The sequence below is a fragment of the Schistocerca gregaria genome, chromosome 1 (assembly GCF_023897955.1).
Source record: "Schistocerca gregaria isolate iqSchGreg1 chromosome 1, iqSchGreg1.2, whole genome shotgun sequence".
NCBI classification, from domain to species: Eukaryota; Metazoa; Arthropoda; class Insecta; order Orthoptera; family Acrididae; genus Schistocerca; species Schistocerca gregaria.
This window is the reverse complement of record NC_064920.1, coordinates 179,785,325-179,811,550: the sequence shown is the minus strand read 5'-3', so window position 1 is coordinate 179,811,550 and position 26,226 is coordinate 179,785,325. Positions and strand designations below refer to the sequence as shown.

General features: G+C 38.8%; 1 protein-coding gene across 1 annotated transcript in view; it reads left to right on the top strand.

Annotated features, from left to right (window-relative positions):
• LOC126336240 (uncharacterized) overlaps positions 1–23,287 on the top strand; it is a 46,608-nt gene extending 23,321 nt beyond the window's left edge. Inside the window, exon 4 of the mRNA XM_049999733.1 lies at positions 18,099–23,287. Within this exon, the coding sequence (XP_049855690.1) occupies positions 18,099–19,199 (1,101 nt within the window). The 3' untranslated portion in view covers positions 19,200–23,287. The remainder of the gene's footprint in view (positions 1–18,098) is intronic.
• The last annotated feature ends 2,939 nt before the right edge of the window (positions 23,288–26,226 follow it).

The window sequence follows — 26,226 nt, the reverse complement described above, 5'->3', positions numbered from 1 at the left end:
TCTCCACCATCGGCCTGCATCTCTCTCCATTGCAGGTTTGGGCTAAGATTCGTAGGCGCCTCTATGGCTATCGGACCCCTGTCAGCGTCCCTGCCCTCTCACTGAATGGAGCAGTTTGTACTGACTCCGACATAATTGCAAACCACTTAACAGGCCATTTTGCTCTCAGTTCCGCTTCTGTGTATTATCCACTGGCCTTCCACTCCGTTAAAGAGCGGTTGGAACTTTGGAGCTTTTCCTTTCACACCCGCCATCCTGATTCCTACACTGTTCCATTCAGTGAGTGGGAATTATACAGTGCCCTAGCCACTTGCCCTGATACAGCTCCCGAGCCAGATCGCATCCACTGTCAGATGCTGAAACATCTCTCAGTGGACTGCCAGTGACGCCTCCTTGACCTGTACAACCGTATCTGGGTCGAGGGTGAGTTTCCATCGCAATGATGGGAAAGCATTGTTATCCCCATTTTGAAACCTTTCAAGAACCCACTGGAGGTGGACAGCTACTGCCTCATTAGTCTCACCATCATTCTTTGCAAGTTGCTCGAACACATGGTGAGCCAGTGCTCGAGTTGGGTACTCGAGTCTCGGGGCCTTCTGGCTCTGTCTCAGTGTGGGTTTTGTAAAGGCCACTCTGCCACCGACAATCTGGTGAGCCTGGAGTCAGCCATCCGTATGGCCTTTGCCCGCCATCAGCACCTCATCGCTGTCTGTTTTGACATCCGGAAGGCGTACGATACAACATGGTGCCATCACATCCTCTCTACGCTTCATGGTTGGGGTCTTCGGGGTCCACTGCCGATTTTCATACAGAATTTTCTGTTGTGTCGTACCTTCTGCATGCAAGTCGCGGCCTCCCATAGTTCCCCCCAAGTTCAGGAGAATGGGGTACCACAGGGGTCTGTCTTCTGTCTTAAGCGTCTGCCTGTTTTTAATTTCAATTAATGGGCTCGCTGCAGTGGTGGGAACGTCTGTCTCAGCTTCCTTGTATACTGTTGACTTCTGCCTCTACTATAGCTCCATTGGTATTGCAGCTGCTGAATGTCTGTAAGGCGCAGTCATGGGCTGTAGCGCATGGCTTCCAGTTTTTGGCTGCCAAGACCTGCGTTCTGCATTTCTGCTGGCAACGCACGGTTCACCCTGAGCCATGGCTTTATCTTGCCGGCGAACTTCTTGCTGTGGTGGAGACACATCAGTTTTTAGGTGTGCTTTTTGATGCCCAGTTGACTTGGCTCCCACATATTTGGCAGCTTAAACAGATGTTTGGCGGCACCTTTTGCTCTACGATGCTTGAGACACACCAGCTGGGACGCCGACCGATCTACCCTCTTACAGCTCTAAAAGGTGTTAATCAAGTCCCGTCTGGATTATGGGAGCCTGGCTTATGGTTCAGCATCCCTTTCTGCGTTGCGGGTACTGGACCCAATCCTTCACAGAGGGATCAGACTTGCCACTGGAGCTTTCCGGACCAGCCCTGTGAACAGCATACCTGTGGAGGCAGCTGTCCCTCCACTGTGGTTACAGCACCAACGTTTACTGGCCACTTATGCTACACATGTTTGTAGCTTCCCCGGGCATCCTAATTATCATCTCCTCTTTCCTGAGTCGGTCGTCCATCTCCCAGAACGTCGGGCCCGGTCATATTGTATGATTGTGGTTTGCGTCAGAGAGCTTCTGTCCGGGCTTGGGGTTTTCCCTCTTTCACCTCCTTTCTGGGGTCCCCTGCGTACACCCCATGGTGTGTGCCCTGCCCTTGCCTTCGTCTCGAATTGGCACAGGGCCTGAAGGACTCAGTACATCCGGAGGCATTTCGCTGCCACTTTCTTTACATCCTTGCCACTTATTGGGTCTCTGGCGTTGTTTACACTGACGGTTCATTGGGTGCTGGTCATGTCGGTTGTGCTCTAAATCTAGGGGACCATTATGAACAACGCTCATTGCCAGCTGGCTACAGTGTTTCCACTGCTGAGCTGGTCGCCATCTTTTGTGCCCTAGAGTATACCCGCTCCCGCTCAGGTGACGAGCTATCAACCAGTGCATCCCTTGCTCTCATCTGGTGATGGCTGTCCAGGAGTCCCTCCATACTCTTGCCCGTTGCGGCCACTCTGTGGTCTTTGTGTGGACCCCTGGTCATGTTGGCATCCTGGGCAATGAACATGTTGACTGCCTGGCCCAACAGGCCACCAGTGAACCAACTCTGGACATTGGTATTCCGGAGGCTGATTTGCGAGCAGTCTTTTGCGCTTTGGGACACTGAATGGCGCGATCTGACCACACCCAATAAACTCCGTGCTATCAAGGAGATGACGACTGTGTGGCGATCATCCATGCGAGCCACTCTCAGGGACTCTGTTGTCCTTTGTCGGCTCAGCATTGGCCACACCTGGCTGATGCACAGATATTTACTGAGCCGTGAGGACCCGCCTCTGTGTCACTGCGGGGCAGCTTTGACGGTGGCCGACATTTTGTTGGCCTGTCCCCTTTTAGCTGTGCTCAGGCAGACATTTGCGCTGCCTGATAGGTTCCCTGCCCTTTTTACAGATGACACTGCCATGTCAGGCTTGGTTTTGCGTTTTATTCGGGCAGGGGGCTTTTATCACTTAATCTAAGTGTTTGTCTTTTTTTGTGTTGAGTCTGGCCTTTGGCCTATGGTTTTAGACTGAGTTTTTAATGTGTTTCTCAGTGATTGGCTTTGCCTTTTTTGTCTCTATGGTCGGCCAACCACTGTCACACTCTGTGTGATTTTAATTCCTTTTGTCTGGTCACTGTCTGAATCTTTCTTGTCCTGTGTCGTCTGTCGTCTTCTCCATTGTTCATTTTTTATTCTGTGTGTGTGTTCACAATTTTGGAAAAAGGGACCGATGACCGTAGCAGTCTGGTCCCTTCAATCCCACAAACCAACCAACCATTAAGGCAGTACAAATATGGAAAATGTGGAGAAAACTTGCACAGAAAGAGAAAGGTTACTGGAAAAACAAAGGACTGTAAGGACTCAAGATGCAGTAAATGTGAATGATCATTACGGTTTTTCCTATTTTATTAGCTAAGTTAAGCACAAAATTAATTTTTGAAGAAACACTCTTGGCCCACACACTTTATTCATACTGTAACTTTCTGATAGGTTTGATGCAGCCTGCCATGAATTTCTCTGTTGTCCCATGCTCTTTGTCTTGGTTATTTGTTGGCGGTATCCCAATCTCTGTCTTCCCCTGCAGTTTTTACCCTCTACAGTTCCTTCTATTACAATCATTTCACCTAATTTACAGTGTCCTTCTGTGTCACATCTCAAATACTGTGATTCTCTTCTTTTCTGAATTTCCCACAGCCTTTGACTGATTTCCACTCAGTGCTCTGCTTCAAATGTATGTTGTTGTTGTCTTCAGTCCTGAGACTGGTTTGATGCAGCTCTCCATGCTACTCTATCCTGTGCAAGCTGCTTCATCTCCCAGTACCTACTACAACCTACATCCTTCTGAATCTGCTTAGTGTACTCATCTCTCGGTCTCCCTCTACGATTTTTACCCTCCACGCTGCCCTCCAATGCTAAATTTGTGATCCCTTGATGCCTCAAAACATGTCCTACCAACCGATCCCTTCTTCTGGTCAAGTTGTGCCACAAACTTCTCTTCTCCCCAATCCTATTCAATACCTCCTCATTAGTTACGTGATCTATCCACCTTATCTTCAGTATTCTTCTGTAGCACCACATTTCGAAAGCTTCTATTCTCTTCTTGTCCAAACTAGTTATCGTCCATGTTTCACTTCCATACATGGCTACACTCCAAACAAATACTTTCAGAAACGACTTCCTGATACATAAATCTATATTTGATGTTAACAAATTTCTCTTCTTCAGAAACGCTTTCCTTGCCATTGCCAGTCTACATTTTATATCCTCTCTACTTCGACCGTCATCAGTTATTTTACTTCCTAAATAGCAAAACTCCTTTACTACCTTAAGTGTCTCATTTTCTAATCTAATTCCCTCAGCATCACCCAAATTAATTTGACTACATTCCATTATCCTCGTTTTGCTTTTGTTAATGTTCATCTTATATCCTCCTTTCAAGACACTGTCCATTCCGTTCAACTGCTCTTCCAAGTCCTTTGCCGTCTCTGATAGAATTACAATGTCATCGGCGAACCTCAAAGTTTTTACTTCGTCTCCATGAATTTTAATACCTACTCCAAATTTTTCTTTTGTTTCCTTTACTGCTTGCTCAATATACAGATTGAATAACATCGGGGAGAGACTACAACCCTGTCTCACTCCTTTCCCAACCACTGCTTCCCTTTCATGCCCCTCGACTCTTATGACTGCCATCTGGTTTCTGTATAAATTATAAATAGCCTTTCGCTCCCTGTATTTTACCCCTGCCACCTTTAGAATTGGAAAAAGAGTATTCCAGTCAACATTGTCAAAAGCTTTCTCTAAGTCTACAAATGCTAGAAACGTAGGTTTGCCTTTTCTTAATCTTTCTTCTAAGATAAGTCGTAAGGTCAGTATTGCCTCACGTGTTCCAACATTTCGACGGAATCCAAACTGATCCTCCCCGAGGTCTGCATCTACCAGTTTTTCCATTCGTCTGTAAAGAATTCGCGTTAGTATTTTGCAGCCGTGGCTTATTAAACTGATAGTTCGGTAATTTTCACATCTGTCAGCACCTGCATTCTTTGGGATTGGAATTATTATATTCTTCTTGAAGTCTGAGGGTATTTCGCCTGTCTCATACATCTTGCTCACCAGCTGGTAGAGTTTTGTCAGGACTGGTTGTCCCAAGGCCGTCAGTAGTTCTAATGGAATGTTGTCTACTCCGGGGGCCTTGTTTCGACTCAGGTCTTTCAGTGCTCTGTCAAACTCTTCACGCAGTATCGTATCTCCCATTTCGTCTTCATCTACATCCTCTTCCATTTCCATAATATTGTCCTCAAGTACATCGCCCTTGTATAAACCTTCTATATACTCCTTCCACCTTTCTGCCTTCCCTTCTTTGCTTAGAACTGGGCTGCCATCTGAGCTCTTGATATTCATACATTTGGTTCTCTTCTCTCCAAAGGTCTCTTTAATTTTCCTGTAGGCAGTATCTATCTTACCCCTAGTGAGATAAGCTTCTACATCCTTACATTTGTCCTCTAGCCATCCCTGTTTAGCCATTTTGCACTTCCTGTCGATCTCATTTTTGAGACATTTGTATTCCTTTTTACCTGCTTCATTTACTGCATTTTTATATTTTCTCCTTTCATCAATTAAATTCAATATTTCTTCTGTTACCCAAGGATTTCTAGCAGCCCTCGTCTTTGTACCTACTTTATCCTCTGCTGCCTTCACTACTACATCCCTCAGAGCTACCCATTCTTCTTCTGCTGTATTTCTTTCCCCTATTCCTGTCAATTGTTCCCTTATGGTCTCCCTGAAACTCTGTACAACCTCTGGTTCTTTCAGTTTATCCAGGTCCCATCTCCTTAATTTCCCACATTTTTGCAGTTTCTTCAGTTTTAATCTACAGGTCATAACCAATAGATTGTGGTTAGAGTCCACATCTGCCTCTGGAAATGTCTTACAACTTAAAACCTGGTTCCTAAATCTCTGTCTTACCATTATATAATCTATCTGATACCTTTTAGTATCTCCAGGGTTCTTCCACGTATACAACCTTCTTTCATGATTCTTAAACCAAGTGTTAGCTATGATTAAGCTGTGCTCTGTGCAAAATTCTACTAGGCGGCTTCCTCTTTCGTTTCTTAGCCCCAATCCATATTCACCTACTATGTTTCCTTCTCTCCCTTTTCCTACACTCGAATTCCAGTCACCCATTACTATTAAATTTTCGTCTCCCTTCACTATCTGAATAATTTCTTTTATTTCATCGTACATTTCTTCAATTTCTTCATCATCTGCAGAGCTAGTTGGCATATAAACTTGTACTACTGTAGTAGGTGTTGGCTTCGTATCTATCTTGGCCACAATAATGCGTTCACTATGCTGTTTGTAGTAGCTTACCCGCATTCCTATTTTCCTATTCATTATTAAACCTACTCCTGCATTACCTCTATTTGACTTTGTGTTTATAACCCTGTAGTCACCTGACCAGAAGTCTTGTTCCTCCTGCCACCGAACTTCACTAATTCCCACTATATCTAACTTTAACCTATCCATTTCCCTTTTTAAATTTTCTAACCTACCTGCCCGATTAAGGGATCTGACATTCCACGCTCCGATCCGTAGAACGCCAAGTTTCTTTCTCCTGATAACGACATCCTCCTGAGTAGTCCCCGCCCGGAGATCCGAATGGGGGACTATTTTACCTCCGGAATATTTTACCCAAGAGGATGCCATCATCATTTAATCATACAGTAAAGCTGCATGTCCTCGGGAAAAATTACGGCTGTAGTTTCCCCTTGCTTTCAGCCGTTCGCAGTACCAGCGCAGCAAGGCCGTTTTGGTTAATGTTGCAAGGTCAGATCAGTCAATCATCCAGACTGTTGCCCCTGCAACTACGGAAAAGGCTGCTGCCCCTCTTCAGGAACCACACGTTTGTCTGGCCTCTCAACAGATACCTCTCCGTTGTGGTTGCACCTACGGTATGGCCATCTGTATCGCTGAGGCACGCAAGCCTCCTCACCAACGGCAAGGTCCATGGTTCATGGGGGGAGGTTCAAATGTATATTCTCAGAAATTTTGTTGTAATATTAAGACCAGTGTATGATGCTAGCAGACATCTCTTGACCAGGAATGCCCTCTTTGTCTGTACTAGTCTGCTTTTTATGTTGTCTTTACTTTGTCTGTCGTTTTATTTAGCTTCCAATATAGCAGAATTCTAAAGTTTCACCTGCCTCATGGTCAATAATTTTAATGTCAGGTTTATTGGAAAACTCACTTCTACCACTCCTTATTAATTCCATATTCCTTCAGTTTACTCTCAATCAATAGTCTGTGCTCTTTAGACTGATCATTCCATTCAGTGAATCCTGCAGTTTATCCCCACTTTGACTAGGGATAAAAATGTCTGCAATGACTCTTATCACTGATAGCCTTTCACCTCTTTCTTTTATTTTCATCATTGATTCTTTGATGCGTAGATAGGACAGTTGGGACAGAAATCTCTATCATATGCCCTTTTTAATCTGAGCATTTTGTTCTTGATCTTCCATTCTTATGGTGTCCTCTTGGTTTTGTGCATATTATGTATGAACGGTATTATTGTATATGTGGATGTAAACCATTAACCTATCATCATAAATTTACAGTAATATATTCAGACACATTCAGATAGCAGTGAAGTTGCCATTACAATTAGACTCTGCAACAAAGTAAAGTAATAATCGTTCTTGCTTTTAAAGACCCACAATTAAAAAAAATGTTATTTGTCAAATCAGCATTTGTATAAGTTGTGTATGAGAACTTCATAACCTTTATTGACTGGGGATTTGTATCCTAAGAAGCAAGAAGGCATTTGCTTTTTATGAGAGGAGTAACTATAACTTTTGACATATTTCCCCAAGGAGAAAAAGATAGCTAGTTAGATACTTGTGTACTTTAAGATTTTACCAGTGTGTGCTATGCTCTAATAACAGATGAGAATGCGATGGGATAAAGTATCTAACACAGCCTTTTTCAAAGCAAAAATTGTGAAATCTTATTTTAAGACAAGGAGGTTTACATGTCAAAATATCAGTGGTTTTTGACATACTTCTGGGCTTCAACTGAAAGCCAGTATGGTGCCTCGCAACTTTGCACCGAAGGGAGATGGTGAGCATGTGGTGTAGGTGGCGTTCTGCCAGCTAATTGGTTAACATTCAAACGCACATTCAGAATATCGTGTCTAATAATGTTCCAAATAGTTCTCTCCTTATTCCTGGAGTGTGTTTTATTTTTTGAGCTCATTACAAGAGTTTGCTTTTTTAATGAAAGTGACAAAATTCTAGGATAATGGTGTTAGCTGATTTTCATGTCCAGAGTATTGCTGTTTCTCTGAATTATGAGTGGTAACCCGCTCCTTATCGTTGCTCCTGTTCAATTATACCGTTATTTGTTTTAGGGGCCAAGAAGGCTCAAAGGGGAGACGTTTTAATAAATAATCAAAAGGTTCCAGCAACACTATCTGCTTCATATATTTCTGCTCAGTGTTCTTGCTGTAATTACTCTCCTAACTCTGATCAAGTCATTGTTTATGACTCAGCAATAAAATAGTTTTTTTCTTTGATCTTTGTTTTCAACCTTTGTCCATTATGGTCCCAAAGCTGTACTCGTCAACTCTGTGTGATTGTCAGTCTTTGGTAAAGCCTCCACAAACAGTGATTCTAGTTAATTGTGCATATCCATATTAAAATTGTTTATAGCGGCTTTATGAAGCCTGATATACTCCCTGCGGGTGGCATGTAGATTGTCAGTACAACAAGCTTGTGTGTTTCCTACCCACTGTTGTGGCATAGCATTCAACGATTTGTTCAGTACATCATTCGTTAATCAGAAAGGCCTGGGACTTAACATTTTTTGCATATAAGGCACTCTGCTTTTCTTCTTATTGATTTTGCAGAGCAATTATATGAACTTATATTCATGAAGGTGAATCTGATCTGCACTGGAAATCTGTTGCAAATTCCATCTATCCTTTCATTTGTGTGTAGTATGAAAACAAAGGAAAGGCAATCACTCAGCTATAGTGGATCAATGCATGGACCACAGTAATGCATAACATGAAACTGCATTCACACTATCTTTCGAGTGCTAGCTCTTTTTCCAGCAATAGTACACACATTTACATGTTGTTCCATACAAGAAACTCAATTATTGTTACATATTTCATTTGTTTGAATGGATATATTTAATTCTTCCGTTTTGTTTATGAAGCTTCTGTAGTTTGTTATTTCTTTAATGTCCTTGATTTTACCCAAGCTGCTGTATTTTGTTGGTCTAGTAGCTATGTCAACTTCAGCTATATTTTGGGTGAACTTACTATAAAAAGACTAGTGAACACATTGGAAACTAGTGGGATGTGATGGACTGGCTGCTAGTGGTATTTAGCTGTGTAAGTAGTCTCTCATGAGAATCATTTAGATACAAACCATGCCATGTATGATGCACCTGTGAAAGTGGTGATGCATCAGTCAGGACCATGTCAGGTGTCAGAACTCACCTTTATCAGAACCAACCAGATTATAGCTGATCAGGTTTGTAGCAAACAGTTCCAGTCATAATCTCACGAAAACTCATAATATGTGATTTCCTATAAGGAAACATGACCTGCTAGCACCAGAAATGGTCAAATAGAAAATGAAACATCACATGTAAATTACCTTATGATCCAACTGAATAAGAGGGTAAGATGGAATCAACACAAAAGTAAATTAATCAAGAAGCCATGTTCAGAATGTTTACCTCTTAGAAGTATATCTCATTGGGCTGTGTTATTTTGTATATTTTCACTTCTTGTTACCATATGGAATTTTCTTCTGGGGAAGTGCACCAAAGGTAATTAAAGTATTTATTCGTAGGTGCAGGCAGTAATAATATTATGTAAGATATTAAAAAAAATTCTTGCAGAGGCCTTTTTTTAAGGATCTTGGAATTCTTACACAGTCCTTTCACTCATTAATGGTTTTCGTTACTGACAGTAAAAATCAGTTTCAGGTGAACAATGATTTTCCAATTGCAGTACCATACAAACAAATAAGTTCCATGTAGCCTCTGACTCTTTGTTTAAGATTCAGAGTGGAATTTGTACCTGGTGCAAGGCATTCAGCAATCTGTCTAAATTGCATGTAGAATCTTAGTCTCCTTTCAGCATAATTCAAGAGCTTGTTTTTTTTGTGTCTTGCCAGAACCATATTAAATTAATTACTCTGTGGTAGCAGCAGCAATCAGTGTATTTTGAACAGTCTGGGTAGTGTTGAATTGGTTCAAAATTGTGGTGACCAGAGTAATGTACGCTAGGCTCTTCACCTGTACCTGCAAAAATATACCTATGAATAGTAAATCAACTGGTTGAGTTATAAAGTATTCCATGTTTGGCAGGAGCAGCAATTTTAAAATTATAAACCTGTGAAGTTTTGTTCCCTTACTATATGAGTTGATTGTGCATCAGGTACTGTCCTCAATACCTACTTTCTGATCTTGGTGTCTTCTGTTGAGGTGTTTCGTTAAAACAAGGGGGAAGTGATAAGGAAAATGTCATTATTTGACTCAAAATTGTAAAAATAAACAGATCCGGTGTGTACTGACAGTGTCTCTCAAATGGGGCAGAGCCTATGTAGCAGTACAGTGAGCCAAATCATATTTGCAAATCCTTTGTAGACTGACACATATCCCCATCTCCCCACTACTGGATGTGTACTATGAGGGTGAGGCAAATGAAAACAAGACAGGTAGAAAAAAGTAAATAAATGGTTAATTATTTCAAAAGTAATTACCAAAACTGTCAATACATTTAATCCAGTGTGAGGTAAGGCAGTCAGTACCTTCAGGGAAAAATGTTGGCAGTTGCCTACTCTGACAGTCACATCCCCACAGTTCAGATAATCAAAATGATGAAATTAAAGTTCCAGCAATAACACTTCTTTGTCTGAACTACCAGACATGTAAATGTAAATCGTTAAACATTGGGAAATGGTGCTCTAGAATAACTGTTCCAAAGCTGGTTTCTTGCATCAATTAAAAAATAACAATAATACTCATCTGGATTATTTGATGAAAGTCGTGGCTCAGCTTCTTGTCCAATACATGATGGGATATTATTTTGCTAGAGGCCAAGGTTTTACAGGTTCCCAAAAAGATATTGATTTGTTCAAAATAAATAATCATAGTATATCATCAAATTTGATGCACCCAACAGTTCGCTACTCACCAGTAACGTATAAAAGACTGGATATGGCAGGTCACTCTCAAAATAAACTCTGGTTTTGAGATTGACAGATTTGTATTTTTTCTTATAACTGATGAATCACAAAAATTAACATTTATGCTACTCATAGTTTTGACGATAGTCAGTTAAATGAGATGAATTTCTCTTCATCTTACATAAAAACATGTTTTAGTCCACCCTTACCACCACAGTTCTCTCCCGTGACTCTATCACGGTTTTCTATGTGAAACTAAACAGACACATCACTGCTCATTGAAGCAAAGAACCAGTGATGTATTTTTTCCCAGTGAGCCTAACTTCACATTTACCAAGAAAATGTGTAAGGTGTAAACAAATTTTAAAGAAGGATCTTAAACATAACGTTATAAAGAAGTTTTGTGATCGAATGATGCTAAATGCATAAATACTTGCCAGGTACTGATGAAAGAAACAGTTGGAATATTACAGGATAATTAACATGAAAGAAATTGTTTTCCAAATTAACACAGAAAAATTTAAAAAGAAGGAAGGAATTTCAAATAAATGTCTTCGGGCATTATATTGATCTCAAAAACTCTCTTCATGAACAAACGAGATGCAGCTTTTGAAGAATCATCTAGTGGAAAAAGAATGGAATCAGGGAGTTCATCAAACCGAAAATGTATCAACTGGTATTGAACAGAAGTATCAGTAGTACAAATTTGCTATACTACAGGACCATGATTGTACTTGGGATGAACCTCTTCATCTGAAGCAAATCAATGGCCACAAATGTCTTTCTTCAGGGCTCCAAAAATATGGAAATGGGGAGGTATTGCGACTATATGGAGGATGTGTAAGAGCGTCCAAGTGAAACTACTACAGCATATTCGAAACAACAGGTATGCCAGCTCCTGGAAAGTCTTTGACTGCAAGGGCCCACTGCTCATTGACTTTCTGGAACACGGTGCCACAATTAACACACAGCAGTACGTGGACATTTCACAAAAATTGAAGTGTGCTGTCAAAGCTAAATGCCCAGGAATGTTGACACATGGCATCATTCTGTGTCTTCCTGCCCACTTGTTACCTAGGTTGATTCTACTACATCGTAGAAGTTTTGCAGGGAAGCCGTGAAACATTTTTCATACAGTCCTCATCTCTTACCATGTGATTTTCATTTTTTAGGAGCCTGGAGAAATATGTGGGTGGTCACCAATTTCCTTCAGATGGAGAAATGCACACCTGTGTACAACAATGGTTCCATAGGCAAGTGCTAACATTATTCCAGGAAGCCCTTGACCATTTTGTCTCATTGCTGGATAAATGTGTTAACAGTTATGGTGATTACTTTCAAAATAATAAACATGTTATGTACTTTTCCATCTGACTCATTTTCATTTTACTACCTTGGTGCCAATTTCAGCCAAAAAATAGTGATCCCATTGTGTCCGCTTAAAGAGAAACACAAACAGTAACTGGAACTATCGTAAATAAATCTAGTCATATCAGTATGGTGAAGGCCTTTCAAGTCCTATTGGCTTTCACTTTATTTCCTGTAGAAGATTATTCCTTAGTGTGTAGTTTTTTCTGTAAGTATATAGATTTTTTATGGTGTGCCACTATCAGAGCACGCTATTTAACAACTCTTTCATGTTCTGAACAGAAACAATCTTCCATTTCAGGTAGAAATCAGATTACCAATAAGAATTTTTGGCTTGATTGTGGATTTCTTAATGCAACATTAAGAGTGTGAAATTCCATAATGTTACAGTGTTACTATTCGTACAGTCATTGCTATTTAACCTACAGCACTGTATTAGATGTTTGGTAAATTTTAGTTTCCGTTATTGTGGAAAAATTGTATAAAGAATATGATCACTAATCATCCACACTGCCTGAAAAAAAGGTACACCACCCTCCTAAGGACTGTGTTCAGTAGTACCAGGTTACAATATGTGCATATGAGGGACTGTAATGCTGGCAATTCATTCGTCACAATCATCGGTGGTCAGATGGTGCTCAGGAGACCTGTCTGTGCGCCGTATGCTTTGACTCTTACGGACAGTAACTTTGCTGTGTTTACAGGTGAACAGCATTTGCAACATTAATTCTAGGGTACAACCATGCCACACTGATGTGTAATTACTCCTGTTGGACAGCTTCAGCTGTTTGAACAGGGTCGCATTGTGGACCTGCAGGATATATTGATGAATTGCTGCTCTTGTTGAACACAATGTATCCATGGTGTGGCACTGCTTTGAACAGTAGTTTATGGAACCCTGACACACCTATAGACCAGGTTCCGGATGTCTGTGTAGTATAGACACACATTGTGTGAACCACAGTGGCCAACCAAATATCACCCAGGGATGAAATATGGCCACATGTTGCACCTAACTGTGTCGTCAGAGGTCACTGGGAACTGTCTGCTTGCAGCAGGATTAAGACCATCTGTGCCCTGGATGCATTACCACGGTCACCAGAGCAATGCCCAGCATGGATAAACTTTGGTGCCATGCGAGACTCGACTGGAGGGAGGAATGATGCTCTGTTGTCTTTAGCGATGGGAGCAGGTTCTGTCTGTGAGTGAATGAGGAATATACATGTGTATGACTTGGACATGGTGAACTGCCTACCGGAGCACATTCACGCATGACACAGAGGTACCATCCCAGCCTTCACGTTGTGATGAGGTGTCAGTTACAACATAACAATCACATTTCGTGTTTCTGCAGGGTAAAGTAACCAATTCCTGCTAGATTGCACAGGCTGTTATTCACATGCTACTGCCATTTCTTTGAAGGAAAGATGGTCTGTTTTTCTTAGCATGAAATGCACAACCACATACAGCTGCTGTGTCACGATGTGCTCTTCGTGGTGTACAACAACTGCTGTGATCATCAAGCTTATAAGATATCTCTTGTCAGTTGAACATGTATGGGATATGATAATGTAGGAACTTAATAGTTCTCCAATGCCTGCAGAAACAATTGTCACATCGCAACAAAAGGTGCAAGCTGCTTTGGACAGTGTATCACCTATTGTTGCCTTCAGAGGGGTTACACTGTGTATTGACCCAACTGTTTGAACTCACTTTAGTGTGACATATTTCAATTGGTCTGAATGTATCATATTTGTTGTCGTCTTCAGTTTGAAGGCTGGTTTGATGCAGCTCTCCATGCTACTATATCCTGTGTGAGCCTCATCATCTCCGAATAACTACTGCAACTTACATCCTTCCAAATCTGCTTATTGCATTATCTCTTGGTCTCCCTCTACAATTTTTACCCCACACACTTCTCCCCAGTACCAAATTAGCGGTACTGGAATGTGTCCCTGTCAGCTGATCCCTTCTTCTAGTTAGGTTGTGCCACAAATCTCTTTCGTTGTCAGTTCTATTCGGTACCTCCTTATTAGTTACATGATCTACCCACCTCACCTTCACCATCCTTCTGTAACACCACATTTCAAAAGTTTGTTTCTCTTTTTGTCTAAATTGTTTATCATTCATGTTTCACTCCATACAAATGCTTTCAGATAAGATCTAACACTTAAATCTGTATTCAGTGTTAACAAGTTTGTTTTCTTCAGAAACAATTTCATGCCATTGCCAGTCTACATTTTATATCCTCTCTATTTTGGCCAACATCTGTTCTTCTGCTGCCCAAATAACAAAACTTGTCTGCTATTTTAAGTGTCTCATTTCCTACTCTTATTCCCTCGGCATTGCCTGATTTAATTCCTGTGCATTCCATTAGTCTTTCACTGTTTTTGTTTATGTTCATTTTATGTCCTCCTCTAAAACACTGTCTATTCTGTTCAACTGCTCTTCCAAGTCCTCTACTGTGTTTGACAGAATTACAGTCATCAGCTACCCTCAATTTTTTATTTCTCCTCCCTGAACTTTAATACCTACTCCAAATATGTCTTTGGTTTCCTTTACTGCTTGCACACTGCAGAGGCTGAATAACGTCAGGGGGAAGCTACAACTCTGTTTCATTCCCTTCTCAACCACTGCTTCCGTTTCATGGTCCTCGACTGTTATAACTGCCGTCTAGCTACTGTACAAGTTGTAAATAGCCTTTTGCCCCCTGTATTTACCCCAACTACCTTCAGAACTTCAAAGAGAGTATTCCAGTCAACAACGTCAAAAGCTTTCTCTAAGTCCATAAATGCTATAAGCATAGGTTTGCCTTTCCTTAACCTACTTTCTAAGGTAAGTTGTGTTCCAACATTTCTCTGGAATCCAAACTGATCTTCCATGAGATTGGCTTCTACCAGTTTTTCCAGTCTTCTATAAAGAATTCATGTTAGTATTTTGCTCTCATGATTTATTAAACTAATAGTTCAGTAATGTTCACACTGTCAGCACCTGCTTTCCTTGGAATTGGAATTATTACATTCTTCTTGAAGTCTGAGGGTATTTTGCCTCTCTAATACATCATGGAAGAATTTGTCATGGCAGGTTCTCCCAAGGCTGTCAGTTGTTCTGACACAATGTTGTCTACTCCATGGACCTTATTTCAACCTATGTCTTTCAGAGCACTGTCAAATTTTTGCAGTATCATATCTCCCATATCATCACCATCTACATCCTCTTCCATTTCTATAATGCCTTCAAGTACATCTCCCTCATATACATCCTGTATATACTCCTCCCAACTTCTGCCTTTCAGCTTTGGCTTATTTGCTTAGGACTGGTTTTCCATTCAAGCTCTTGATATTCATACGTCTTGAGTTTTTTTTCTCCAAAGACCTCTTTAATTTTCTTACTTTTAGTATCTGTCTTTTTCCTAGTGTTACGTGCTTCTAAATTCTTATATTTACCCTCTAGCCATTTCTGCTTAGCCATTTTGAGCTTCCTGTCAATCTCATTTTGTAAATATTTGCATTCTTTTTTGCTAGCTTCATTTGCTGCATTTTTGTTTTCTTCTTTCATCAATTAAATCCTATACCTCCTGTATTACTCAACGATTTCTGTTTGGCCATGTCTTTTTCTGATTTGATCCTCTGCTGTCTTCACTATCTTACCTCTCAAAGCTATCCATTTGTCTTCTACTGTATTCCTATCTCCTGTCCTAGTTAACCATTGTCTGATGCTCCCTCTCAAACTCTCAACAACCTCTGGTTCTTTCAACCCATCTCCATAATTTCCTACCTTTTTACAGTTTCTTTAGCTGTAATCTAAAATTCACAAGCAATAAATTGTGGTTAGAAGTAACATGTGCCCTTGAAACATCTTCCAATTTAAAACTTGGTTCTGAAATCCTGTCTTACCATTACATAACCAAATCTGAAATATTCTGGTGCTTCCAAGTGTCTTCCATGTGACCAAGTGTTCACTTTGATTAAATAATGCTCTGTGCAAAATTCTACCAGGTAGCTCCCTCTTTTCTTCCTTTCCCCAGTCCATATTCACCTACAATTTTCTCCTTCACTTGCCTTTCCTTCTCTCGCTTTCCAGTCCTCAATCACAATTAAATTTTTGTCTCCCTTAACAGTCTGAATAATTTCTCTTGCCTCATCAAACTTTTTTTCAATCTCTTCTTCATCTGTGGAGCTAGTTGGCATATAAACTTGTACTACTGTGGTGGGTGTTGGCCTTGTGTGTGTCTTGGCTACAATGATGTGTCCATTATTCAGTTAATAGTAGCTTACTCGCATTACTTATAACTCTGTATGCACGTGACTAGAAGTACTGTTCCTCGTGCCACCATACTTCTCTAAACACATCAGATGAATTTGCAATTACGAATAATGACTATGATCAGCTGTGGAATAACGACAATGAAAATTTGTGCCAGACTGAGACTTGAACCCTGATTTCCTGCTTATTGTGAACGGTTGCCTTACCATTGTTGTCATTCCGTTCTACAGCTGATGGTAGTAATTATTTGCAATTGCGAATTCATCTGATGTGTTTAGTAATGGCTCTGGTTGCCGCAGTGCATCGTCATCAAAATAACACCGGCTTTGCAATATCATATTTATCTGCCATTACCGGGCATGCAACTTTCAAACACATCTGATCAGTGTGGGAATACACAAAATGGATGTGTGTGTACAGATTGTAGATGTATGGTTGATGACATTAGGAAATTTGGGTCTGGCCATGAGTCGTGCATGGATAGCCAAATGGTAAGGCAACTGCTCGCAATAAGTGGGAAATCTGGGTTTGAGTCCCAGTCCAGCACAAATTTTCGTTGTCGTCATTCCATTCTACAGCTGATTGTAGTCATTATTCGCAATTGCAAATTCATCTGATGTGTTTAGTAACAGCTGTGGTCGCCACAGTGCATCGTCATCAGAAAAACACCGTCACTGCAATATTATATGCTTCACTAATTCCCACTATATCTAATTTCAACGTATTCATTTCCATTTTTAAATTTTCTATCTTATTTGTGCGATTAAAGGATATAACATTCCGCACTCCAATCTGCAGAATACCAATTTCTTTCTCCTGATTAGACATCCTCCTCAGTAGTCCCCACCTGGAGATCCGAATGTGGGACTATTTTACCTCCAGAATATTTTACTGGAGAGGATGCCATTGGGAAAAATTAAGATTGTAGTTTCACCTGGAATTCAGCTGTTCACAGTACCAGCACAGCAAGGTCGTTTTGGTTGATGTTACAAGGCCAGATCAGTCAATCATCCAGACTGTTGCCCCTACAACAACTGGAAAAGCTGCTGCCCCTGTTCAGAAACCTCACATACACTCCTACTACAATAAACTACCTGTCACCTCACTTGTCAGTAAAATGACCTTGTTCTTGAGGGTGTTGCATTTTTTCACTGGCAGTGTACAATCATATTTCTATTTTTCCAAATAACATTAGTGGAGTACTTTCATGTGATTTAATTGCAGTTCTTATGTGTAAATTAATTTCTTACTATTGATACTTAAGCATCAGTGCTATGCAGCCTTACATACAAAATATCATCATGCAATAAAATTACTAAATCTGTGAAGTAAACATTTGTAGTGGTTCACTAGTTCACGAGCCATTCCTTGATGAAGACTCTCATTGTTTAAAAACATTATACGTGGATATTTAAAACAATTTTAATGTATCATTTATTTTCAATCTGAGTTGTACTTTTTTGTTTTAAATATCAGTACAGTTGCTGTCCTCTCATGAAGAATATGTTGGTTATAGTATGGGTGAGAAACCCTGCTCTTTGTGATGAATAATGTGTGCTTGCATTATTTTGTGCCTGTGTGTAATAGAAAGTTGTCAATTTTGAATTCATTTATTAATTTGTTCAACAGGATCGTGATGGTCTCATTGAAGTAATGCTGGATTTTGTCGAGGCTATGAATCCAGACATTAGGTTCAAACGGCAATTCTCTGTACTGAAGGACAGAGATCTGACTGGAGAACTGAAAGACATTTGGCTGGCAGTACATATGATGAGAGAGCGGGAGAGAATGGAAGGTGTGAAAGGACGTGATGTTGTAGGACCTGAGGGTGAATGGTTGCAGGTTGCATATGAGACAGAAGTGACATTAACTGAAGATAGCCCAAGTGCAACCGCAGAACCAGCTGTACATTCTCGAGAGAATCCCACAAGAGAGACTCTTGCAGCTGAACAAGTTTCCAACGAAGAATGGTTGTATGTTTCTCGTGAAAATGAATGTGCAAGTGGAAGACATTTGGAGGCTGCATCATCAACATATGGGAGCAAGTCTAGACACAGAGATGCTGACAAAAATATTGCTAACTCTCCACCACCGAAAGTAAAACAAATAGAGAACTGTCATACTGGGATGAATGAAAAATTAACTGACTGTTTCTCAGGTGTTGATGCCACACGGCAGGTGCCCAACAGTTCTAGAACTACTGTGTGTAACTCATCCGAATCTCAGGGCTCGCACCATACATCGAATGTTGTTCCTCAGAATACACATCAGGGCTTAAGCAATAAGAAATCTGAGTTTGAAGCGTCAGCGACTAATGCTCACAGTTACAAACCTAATGAATCTCCAACAAATGTAATTCACCTTGATCATGATTATAATTTAGTTAAGCCTTTTAAAGTGGAAGATCGTAATGAGAAAAGATCTTGTAAGAATGGGCAGAAGCGTGATCATCTGGTACATGAAAAAAAGAAAAGTTCAACAGAGAAGGTGCCACTATCTGAGCGTGGTGATTCAGATAAACATAAAATATGTGCAAAAACTGCAGATGGAAGTGCTAGTCTCCATACACAGTCAGATACTACTGAGAAGTTGTGTTCAGGGAACCCCACAGACTGTAGTTCTGTTATTAAATCTAAAATTTCAAAACATGAATCACCTACAAACACAGAAAGAAATGAACATTCAAAAGAGAATTTGTGTACGGGTACAGTGACTGTTTCAGTTCCATAGTTGAAATTAAGACAGGAAGTTTCATAGTTAGCAGTATGATACAATTGCCTTTTTTTAATCAGTATTTGTGCTTTAGAAGAATATCACCAGACAAATATGAAACCTACATGTTGTTAGAGCTGTGCTTTTTGTAATTATGTATATAAAATTTTAAATTTATATGTATTTGCTTTTGAAATAATGTTTACAGGTGGGTGGTAACATGTTTATAACCTTTCTAATTAGTCAGTGCTGATCTACACCTGTTGTTGGTGTTTCAGTGTCTATGACAGCATTTATTCATTAATACTACTCAGAAGATAAAATAGGAATAATCCATGCTGAATCCTACCTTCCAGCTTTAATGACAATTAAGTTCATGTTAGTGGAAAAATAGATCATCTAGCAGTTAGTGTGTCAACTTTATTTGCACCATCACATTCACAATACCAGCAGATGAAGGTCTGATATTGTAGCTGTTACTAGCTCTTAAGTGTAATGTTGCACTGTCATTTGTATGTTGTTCGCTTATAAATTTCATCAAGGAGGAATTATATTATCAAATGTGCTTGGTCCCAATATAAATGATGAACTTTGTCATCAAATGTGTGATAAATCACTCTGATGGCAGGTTATGTAGAACAGTATTGTGCACTAACATGAGTTGTATTCTGTGAACAGAAACCTGATACTGACAGTGAATTGTGCTTGTTTCATAGAGAATTGTTAATATAGGCTGCATTAGAGTTAAGACTGTGTAACTGTTTGTTTCTTGACTTGAGCTTAGCTGGAGACATTTTGTTACTACAATGGTAATAAAAATTCAGTTATGTTATTCATTCTGGTAATACAGAAGACAGTCCCATTTTTGGGAAAAGATGGCCCTCTTGACTCTCACAAATTAATTTTTGCTATCATTAAGGGACATTTGATTAACTTGAACAGAGCATAGGATGGATGGCTATTATTCAAGATGTTATATTATTTGAGCATTTTTGTTGTGTTTCCAGGACTTTAAAATTGATCAGTAGTTGGTTTTCATGAAAATGGGTAATAGTGCTTCATATTTGTGGCTGTTGTAAGATTAGGCGTTGATGCCCCATTGATGTGTGATAATTGAGGATGGAGAAATTTGAGGGGCAAGGGTGAATTAATCTCGGTACACAGATTACATGAAAAGAAATAGTTTCTGATGTACTCCAGTTGGTCATGGGATGTGAAACTGATGATTATAGTTTGTCTGATATTTAAAAAAAACTAATATTGTTACTTTAGATGATAACATGTTGACTAATGGGAATATAAAATCTTTGAGCCACAGATACTGTGAACACCAGTCCACTTTATTCTCTCTTTGGTAAGATATAGCATGAAGATTCCATCTCTAACAGTAGGTAAAATATATAACTTGATAACCATAGTCTAAGACGTGTGGGTGCTTCTTCTCATGACACATCAGATGTGGCATAATGCTATGGCATATTCTCTCACATGTAAACACTATATTCCAATTTGGAAAGTTTAGATATTTGTGTGCAGTTAAAATAGATGTTAGTGTCACAATACATTCGGGTTTCTGAAACACTGAGAAGTAATAGAGGTGTGAATCTTTTTGCCCACCGTGAGGTGTACATTCACTATGTGGGTAGACTGTGACAAGTTAAAACGAGAGGAATAGAGAGTAGCTACATTAAGTTGGAAGCTGAAGTGAGACCATGACATGTGGTTGAGTGCTTCAGTTGGTAAGAGCACTGCTTGTGATACACACACATCAGGGTTAATATTTACATAGCAAGCTGTTTTTAACTGCTCACATTCTGTGTGTGTCTGTTAAGGGATGTTAAGGGTATTACTTAGATTTCCTGTATGTTGAAATTGATGGCTATGCAGAGATTTCACCATGTTTAGTTTACAAAAAAAGTAAAATCAAATGTGTGCTTGTATGTACCTTAACATATGTAAGAGAGGTACCCAACTGCTCATTGAGAGTTGTTTGACTGTCTCTGGCGTCTCTGAGTCTTTAATGTACCGTACTGAAATAAAGTTAGTATTAACTTGATTTTTCATCACGGAATTAATATGCATAAAAACTACAGTTTTATGCAGAGTTCAAATATTTTGGTGTTGTGTTCTGCATTATGTTACAGAGTTCGTAAAAGCATTGTAGGATGTGAGAGTCCTGTTTCCACAAATATTTGGCAAAAGCTGAAACTGTGCTGAACTGAGTAATCCAGAGACGTACTATTTATAGGATGTGCTTGTTAAATTGCCGCACACAAATGAGCCTTACAAAACAATTCAGTGCATCAGCTTATCACTGGCTACTCTCCATTTCCCCCAAACTCCTTAGGGGGTCTTCCTTTATTGGCCTGGGGCTGTCAACTGCAGCGAGATTCTGTGGTGAAGTCACTTTCTCCACTATATCCATTTTTCTCAAGCTGCTGGATGTGGAAATGGGCAGTCTGTGGCAAACTGAAGCTTTTTGTAGATACGTGAAGTTCATTAGGGTGACCCAATTAGAAGAGTCTTGTGCAGGTTCAAGATTAATTTGAATACACAGTTGTAACTTGTCATACATGACCTATTCAAAATTCCCACTACCAAGTGTAAAATAATTCCATCAGTTTTAATTTCATCATTAAAGGTATACAGGCACAGCTGTTTTTTCCTAAATTCTTTGAAGTGTACAAAGTAATAACATGTTTACTTGCCACCATTAGCAATTCATTACTATGTATGTGTTTTGATTGCACCCAACTAAATTTAAATCTTATGTAGATTGTTATTTCATACATTTTTAATTACTGGAGAGAGTGGTAAATTAGTGCAGACTTATGATACCAGGCAATTTTTAAACTGAGTTAAGAGTAAATGTCACAAGAAAATGTTAGGAACTGAAATAGTTTTACTGTCCAATTGAAAACTTCAGGTGCCTCAGCCAATACTAGTACTGAGCTGTGTAGAATTACAATCTTTACATAGAGGATTGAGTGAAATAGAGTATCGATGCTAACTGTTCTCAACTACTAGTCCTCCACTATACCCTCCCCTTATACCAGCACACCTCACAAGCACATGTATTTGACATTTCAGGTTATTGTCAAAGGAAGTCTTAGAATCTGAGTGTTAGATGAATTGCTTTTAGGCCACTTTTGTTCAGTAATTGGGGCAATAATTTTTATGAGACATCTTTGTGTGAAGAGGGATGATTATGTTATGAGAATTTGTTCGGTTTCTGCATCCGATATAGTCCTCGAATTAATAAGAACTATTATTGTTGAACTGTTTTATTAACATTTATGGAAAGATTTTGTTGTTACTATATTGCCTAATATTTGTATGGTAGATTATGAATTTGTCCTGTTGCTACTGTGTGTTTACTTTTAATAACTCATTGTTTTGGTTCCCTTCAAAATATCTGTTATTTTTTTATGATGGTTGCTCTTACCTTCCCCCTCCCCCCCCCCCCCCCCCCCCCCCCAACCACCACCACAAGCACCTTCAAAGTGTATCCTACTCGTAATTTACTAATAAGCTAATGTATTAAAATAATTGACCACATAGTATGGTTCATATTAAGAGCAAACTTTTTTTGCCCTCTTGTTTCACAGCATCCAAGAGTATGAACATTGTTATTATTTGTAATAATAATTTTGAGTTCTTTAAACGTTACTGCTTTTATATGTTGCTTACACTCTACATTTCCATTCTCATTGCATCCTTTCTCCCAAATATCAACATTGCTAATACTAAAAATAAATCTTATTGTGCCTACGTAATGATATAATGATATCCTGTTACATCCCACATTAGCCCCGCTGCCATTTACAAGTTCTGAGTATGCCAATAGATGTTCAGTCACTATCTAGTTTTGTAACATGCATATCTACTTTGTGCTTATGTTCATCATGCTGCACCCACAATAAGGAAGAAAACATTCTCTGTTTTGCCTGCCACTTCACTCACCATTCTCATTTATCATTTAAAGCCTATCGGTTTTCATCTGTAATCTTAGACATGACTCCCCCTCCCGCAATGGAAAGATATCATCTGCAGCCAGATCATGCCTACTTTTAATGATTTTTTATTTATTTTAAATTTTGTATGCTAGGTTTTAGTATTTCCCCACTGTTTCATCCTTTCTTTTAGGATTGGGACTAGTAGCAATGGATTTATCAGTATAGTAGTGTTGTTTATAGTAGTGAAAATTTTGCTCTTCAGCAAAAAATTCTGAAATCAACTCTCCTTCAGATACTGATGAGTGTATGTTCATCATTTTTGTATCATTCATTTCCAATATCTTATGAGGGAAGAGGTTTGTATTATTTACAGATAGAGCCAAAATTTGTCAGGAAGATTTTTCCTCACGTATTGTGGGACAGTAACCCACTGTGAAGAAGAATAAGAAACTACTGAAAGACTACATTAAATAGAATTAACAGCAGATTTCTGTTGATTTCATTTCTTTGTACCCTTGAATGAGTAGTTAGTAGTTTTATAAGTAGATAAATGAGTGTGCATAATGCTGACTTTCTGGATTTTCTGAACAGCCCCCACTGCATGCTATGTTGAAGTGATTCAGGTGTGTCACTTTGTTTGATTCCACAGTATTGAATATCTCCAATATGTTATCAGTTGGCTGACTTGTGTTCGAGGAGTATAACTAGGTTTGCACATTCACACTGTCGTCAATCTGTGAGTTTTCTCCATAGTGGAGAGTTCTTATGTTACATTAAATATATGTCAATAACCATAATGTGTTGTGGTGATTACACTTGTAGACAGCAGTTTCAGTCGTCTGATCATCTTACCTTCTCTGTTGAAGTCAAACAGTGTCTAGACCTAAGTTCAATGTGAATACTGTTCATCTTAATGTAACCAGTTTTTCTTCAGGAGCTTATTATCTGATTTATTCATCAGTTGATATGTTTGGAGCCAGAAAAACATGAATATTTTTACTTTTCATTAGCAAAAACTGTTGTATGCTGTGAAGCTTTATTTTCCTATGTATTAAGCATTGAAGTGGCTTTTTAGGAAGCAACCCTATTTACTGTATCCCCTGTAAGGGGAATCTGAATGGAGTCAAATCTTCCTCTAAGGCCCTAAAGGCAATGTGTATGCCCAATTTGTATTGATGTATAATGAGCAGATGTGTAACAAATGGTGACAATAACAGAACATACATTGGAACTATTCGAGTTGACATCTCATTTTTTAAGATAATCCATAAAGAATCTAGGAATGCTGGACATTTAATAAAGTGTGAAACAATAGGTAGAGATTAACTTCTTGTAATATCTGTGTCTTGTAATATCTGTGTGCAGCCTGTGTGATATGTTTAAAGGGCATCATTTTCTGCTTATGGCTGTAGAAGTTTTTATTATGGTATTACTGTTTCAGCATTATGGCATTGTCATGTATCCATAAAGTGTAAAATGATGTCTTTTAAATAGGTAGAAAGCTAGTAGACGCATGCTATTGTAGAATAAATTAAAAATATTTTTCCTCTCGTCATTAATATAGTTATTCCTCTCCTGAAAGATTTGTTTATGTACCCACACAGTACTTTATACTTTCATTGTTAAATCTTGTTAATCATTTCCAGTTTGTAATTTCAAAACTTTATCCAGCTCAATAACAGTTTCATTTGAAATGTGATACAATGTGACAATTTAGACATCTTTCCACATTGGTTATAAGTTTGGATTGTTTTACAGCTGAATGATACGTAAAATATCTAAGTGAATGGGAACTTTGTTTATATTGCATTGTATCATACCCTGGAAAATAAACATAAATAAGTTACTTTTTAAATTAGAGATAAGTCTCCAAAATGTTTACTTGACACAACTAGATGTTAATGTTTGTTAAAAATCTTAAATGTTTGAAGTGTCTTAAAGTCACAAGAGTTTAGAAGTGTGTCTAGACAATGTGAAATTGCTGGAGGAATATTTTGCAGTTCTCATTTGAGTTTGAGGAATAATTTTTTGATAGGTACAAAAAAAAATTGCCTTTTTAAACTTCTCTTACTCAATTACGACAGCATAAAACATGATTTTTGTTACTGATTGGAAATTTAAACACTTTTGTGGATTCTGGGAAGCTCTTGTATGATTCCTTAAGATAGCTTTTCATCATCTCATTAATTGAGTGTTAATATGTCTGCATTCATCGACATTAAAATAACAAACGGATTTTGAATGACAGTGTGCTTGAGACAGTTTGATGAGCTCCAGAGATTTATGGTAGTTGTGTAAATTATTGGAAACTGTTTGCAAATAACCATTATTTCCACCTCTTAAATGATGTCATTTTGAATTTTTGTGAAGCCAGTCCCACCAACGAAAGGCAATTATAACACAATACTGGCCAATCTAAAAGCTAATATATAGTTCAAGATAATTGTTTTCATATTAGCTGATCATCTGCAGTCATTATAAGAGTAAGTTATAGTATTAAGTTATAAATCTTAGAATTGCTGAATGTGTTAGCCTTCTTATAAATGGACATAGTCTTGTGAATGTTAAATAGCTTTGAAGGAGTAATGTAGCACTCAGTAGATCTGTCTCGCTGTTACCTTATTAGAATTTTCTGTGCAGAAATGATGATGATACCATTTGATATACTCTGATCTCAGTGTGAAGTAACAACTTGTATATTTACTTTACTAGCTATGAGTAAGTTCAGTGAACAAAACAGGCCTTATGTTGGTTTCCACTGTTTTGCTTTCCTAAGGGGGAGCTAGGTACTTGCCAGATAAACAGTTATTGACTTTAAGAACATTTGAAAGTTTGTATAAGATGATGTATAATGTTTCAGTGAAAATGTGACAGGTGTTTACGTTGAAGATATGGTAATTGGATTTCTCATGGTTTTTTATGAACTTCGTATGAATTTTTGCTTTGTAATGATTTTACTTGACATGTGTTGTTGTAACAGAGTTCTATAAACCAACAACTGTGCTAGAACTATTGGATTTTTTAAAAAATATGTATATAATACTCAGTATTTGTAAGTTCTATATTTTTGAATTTTTTTCATGTTAGAC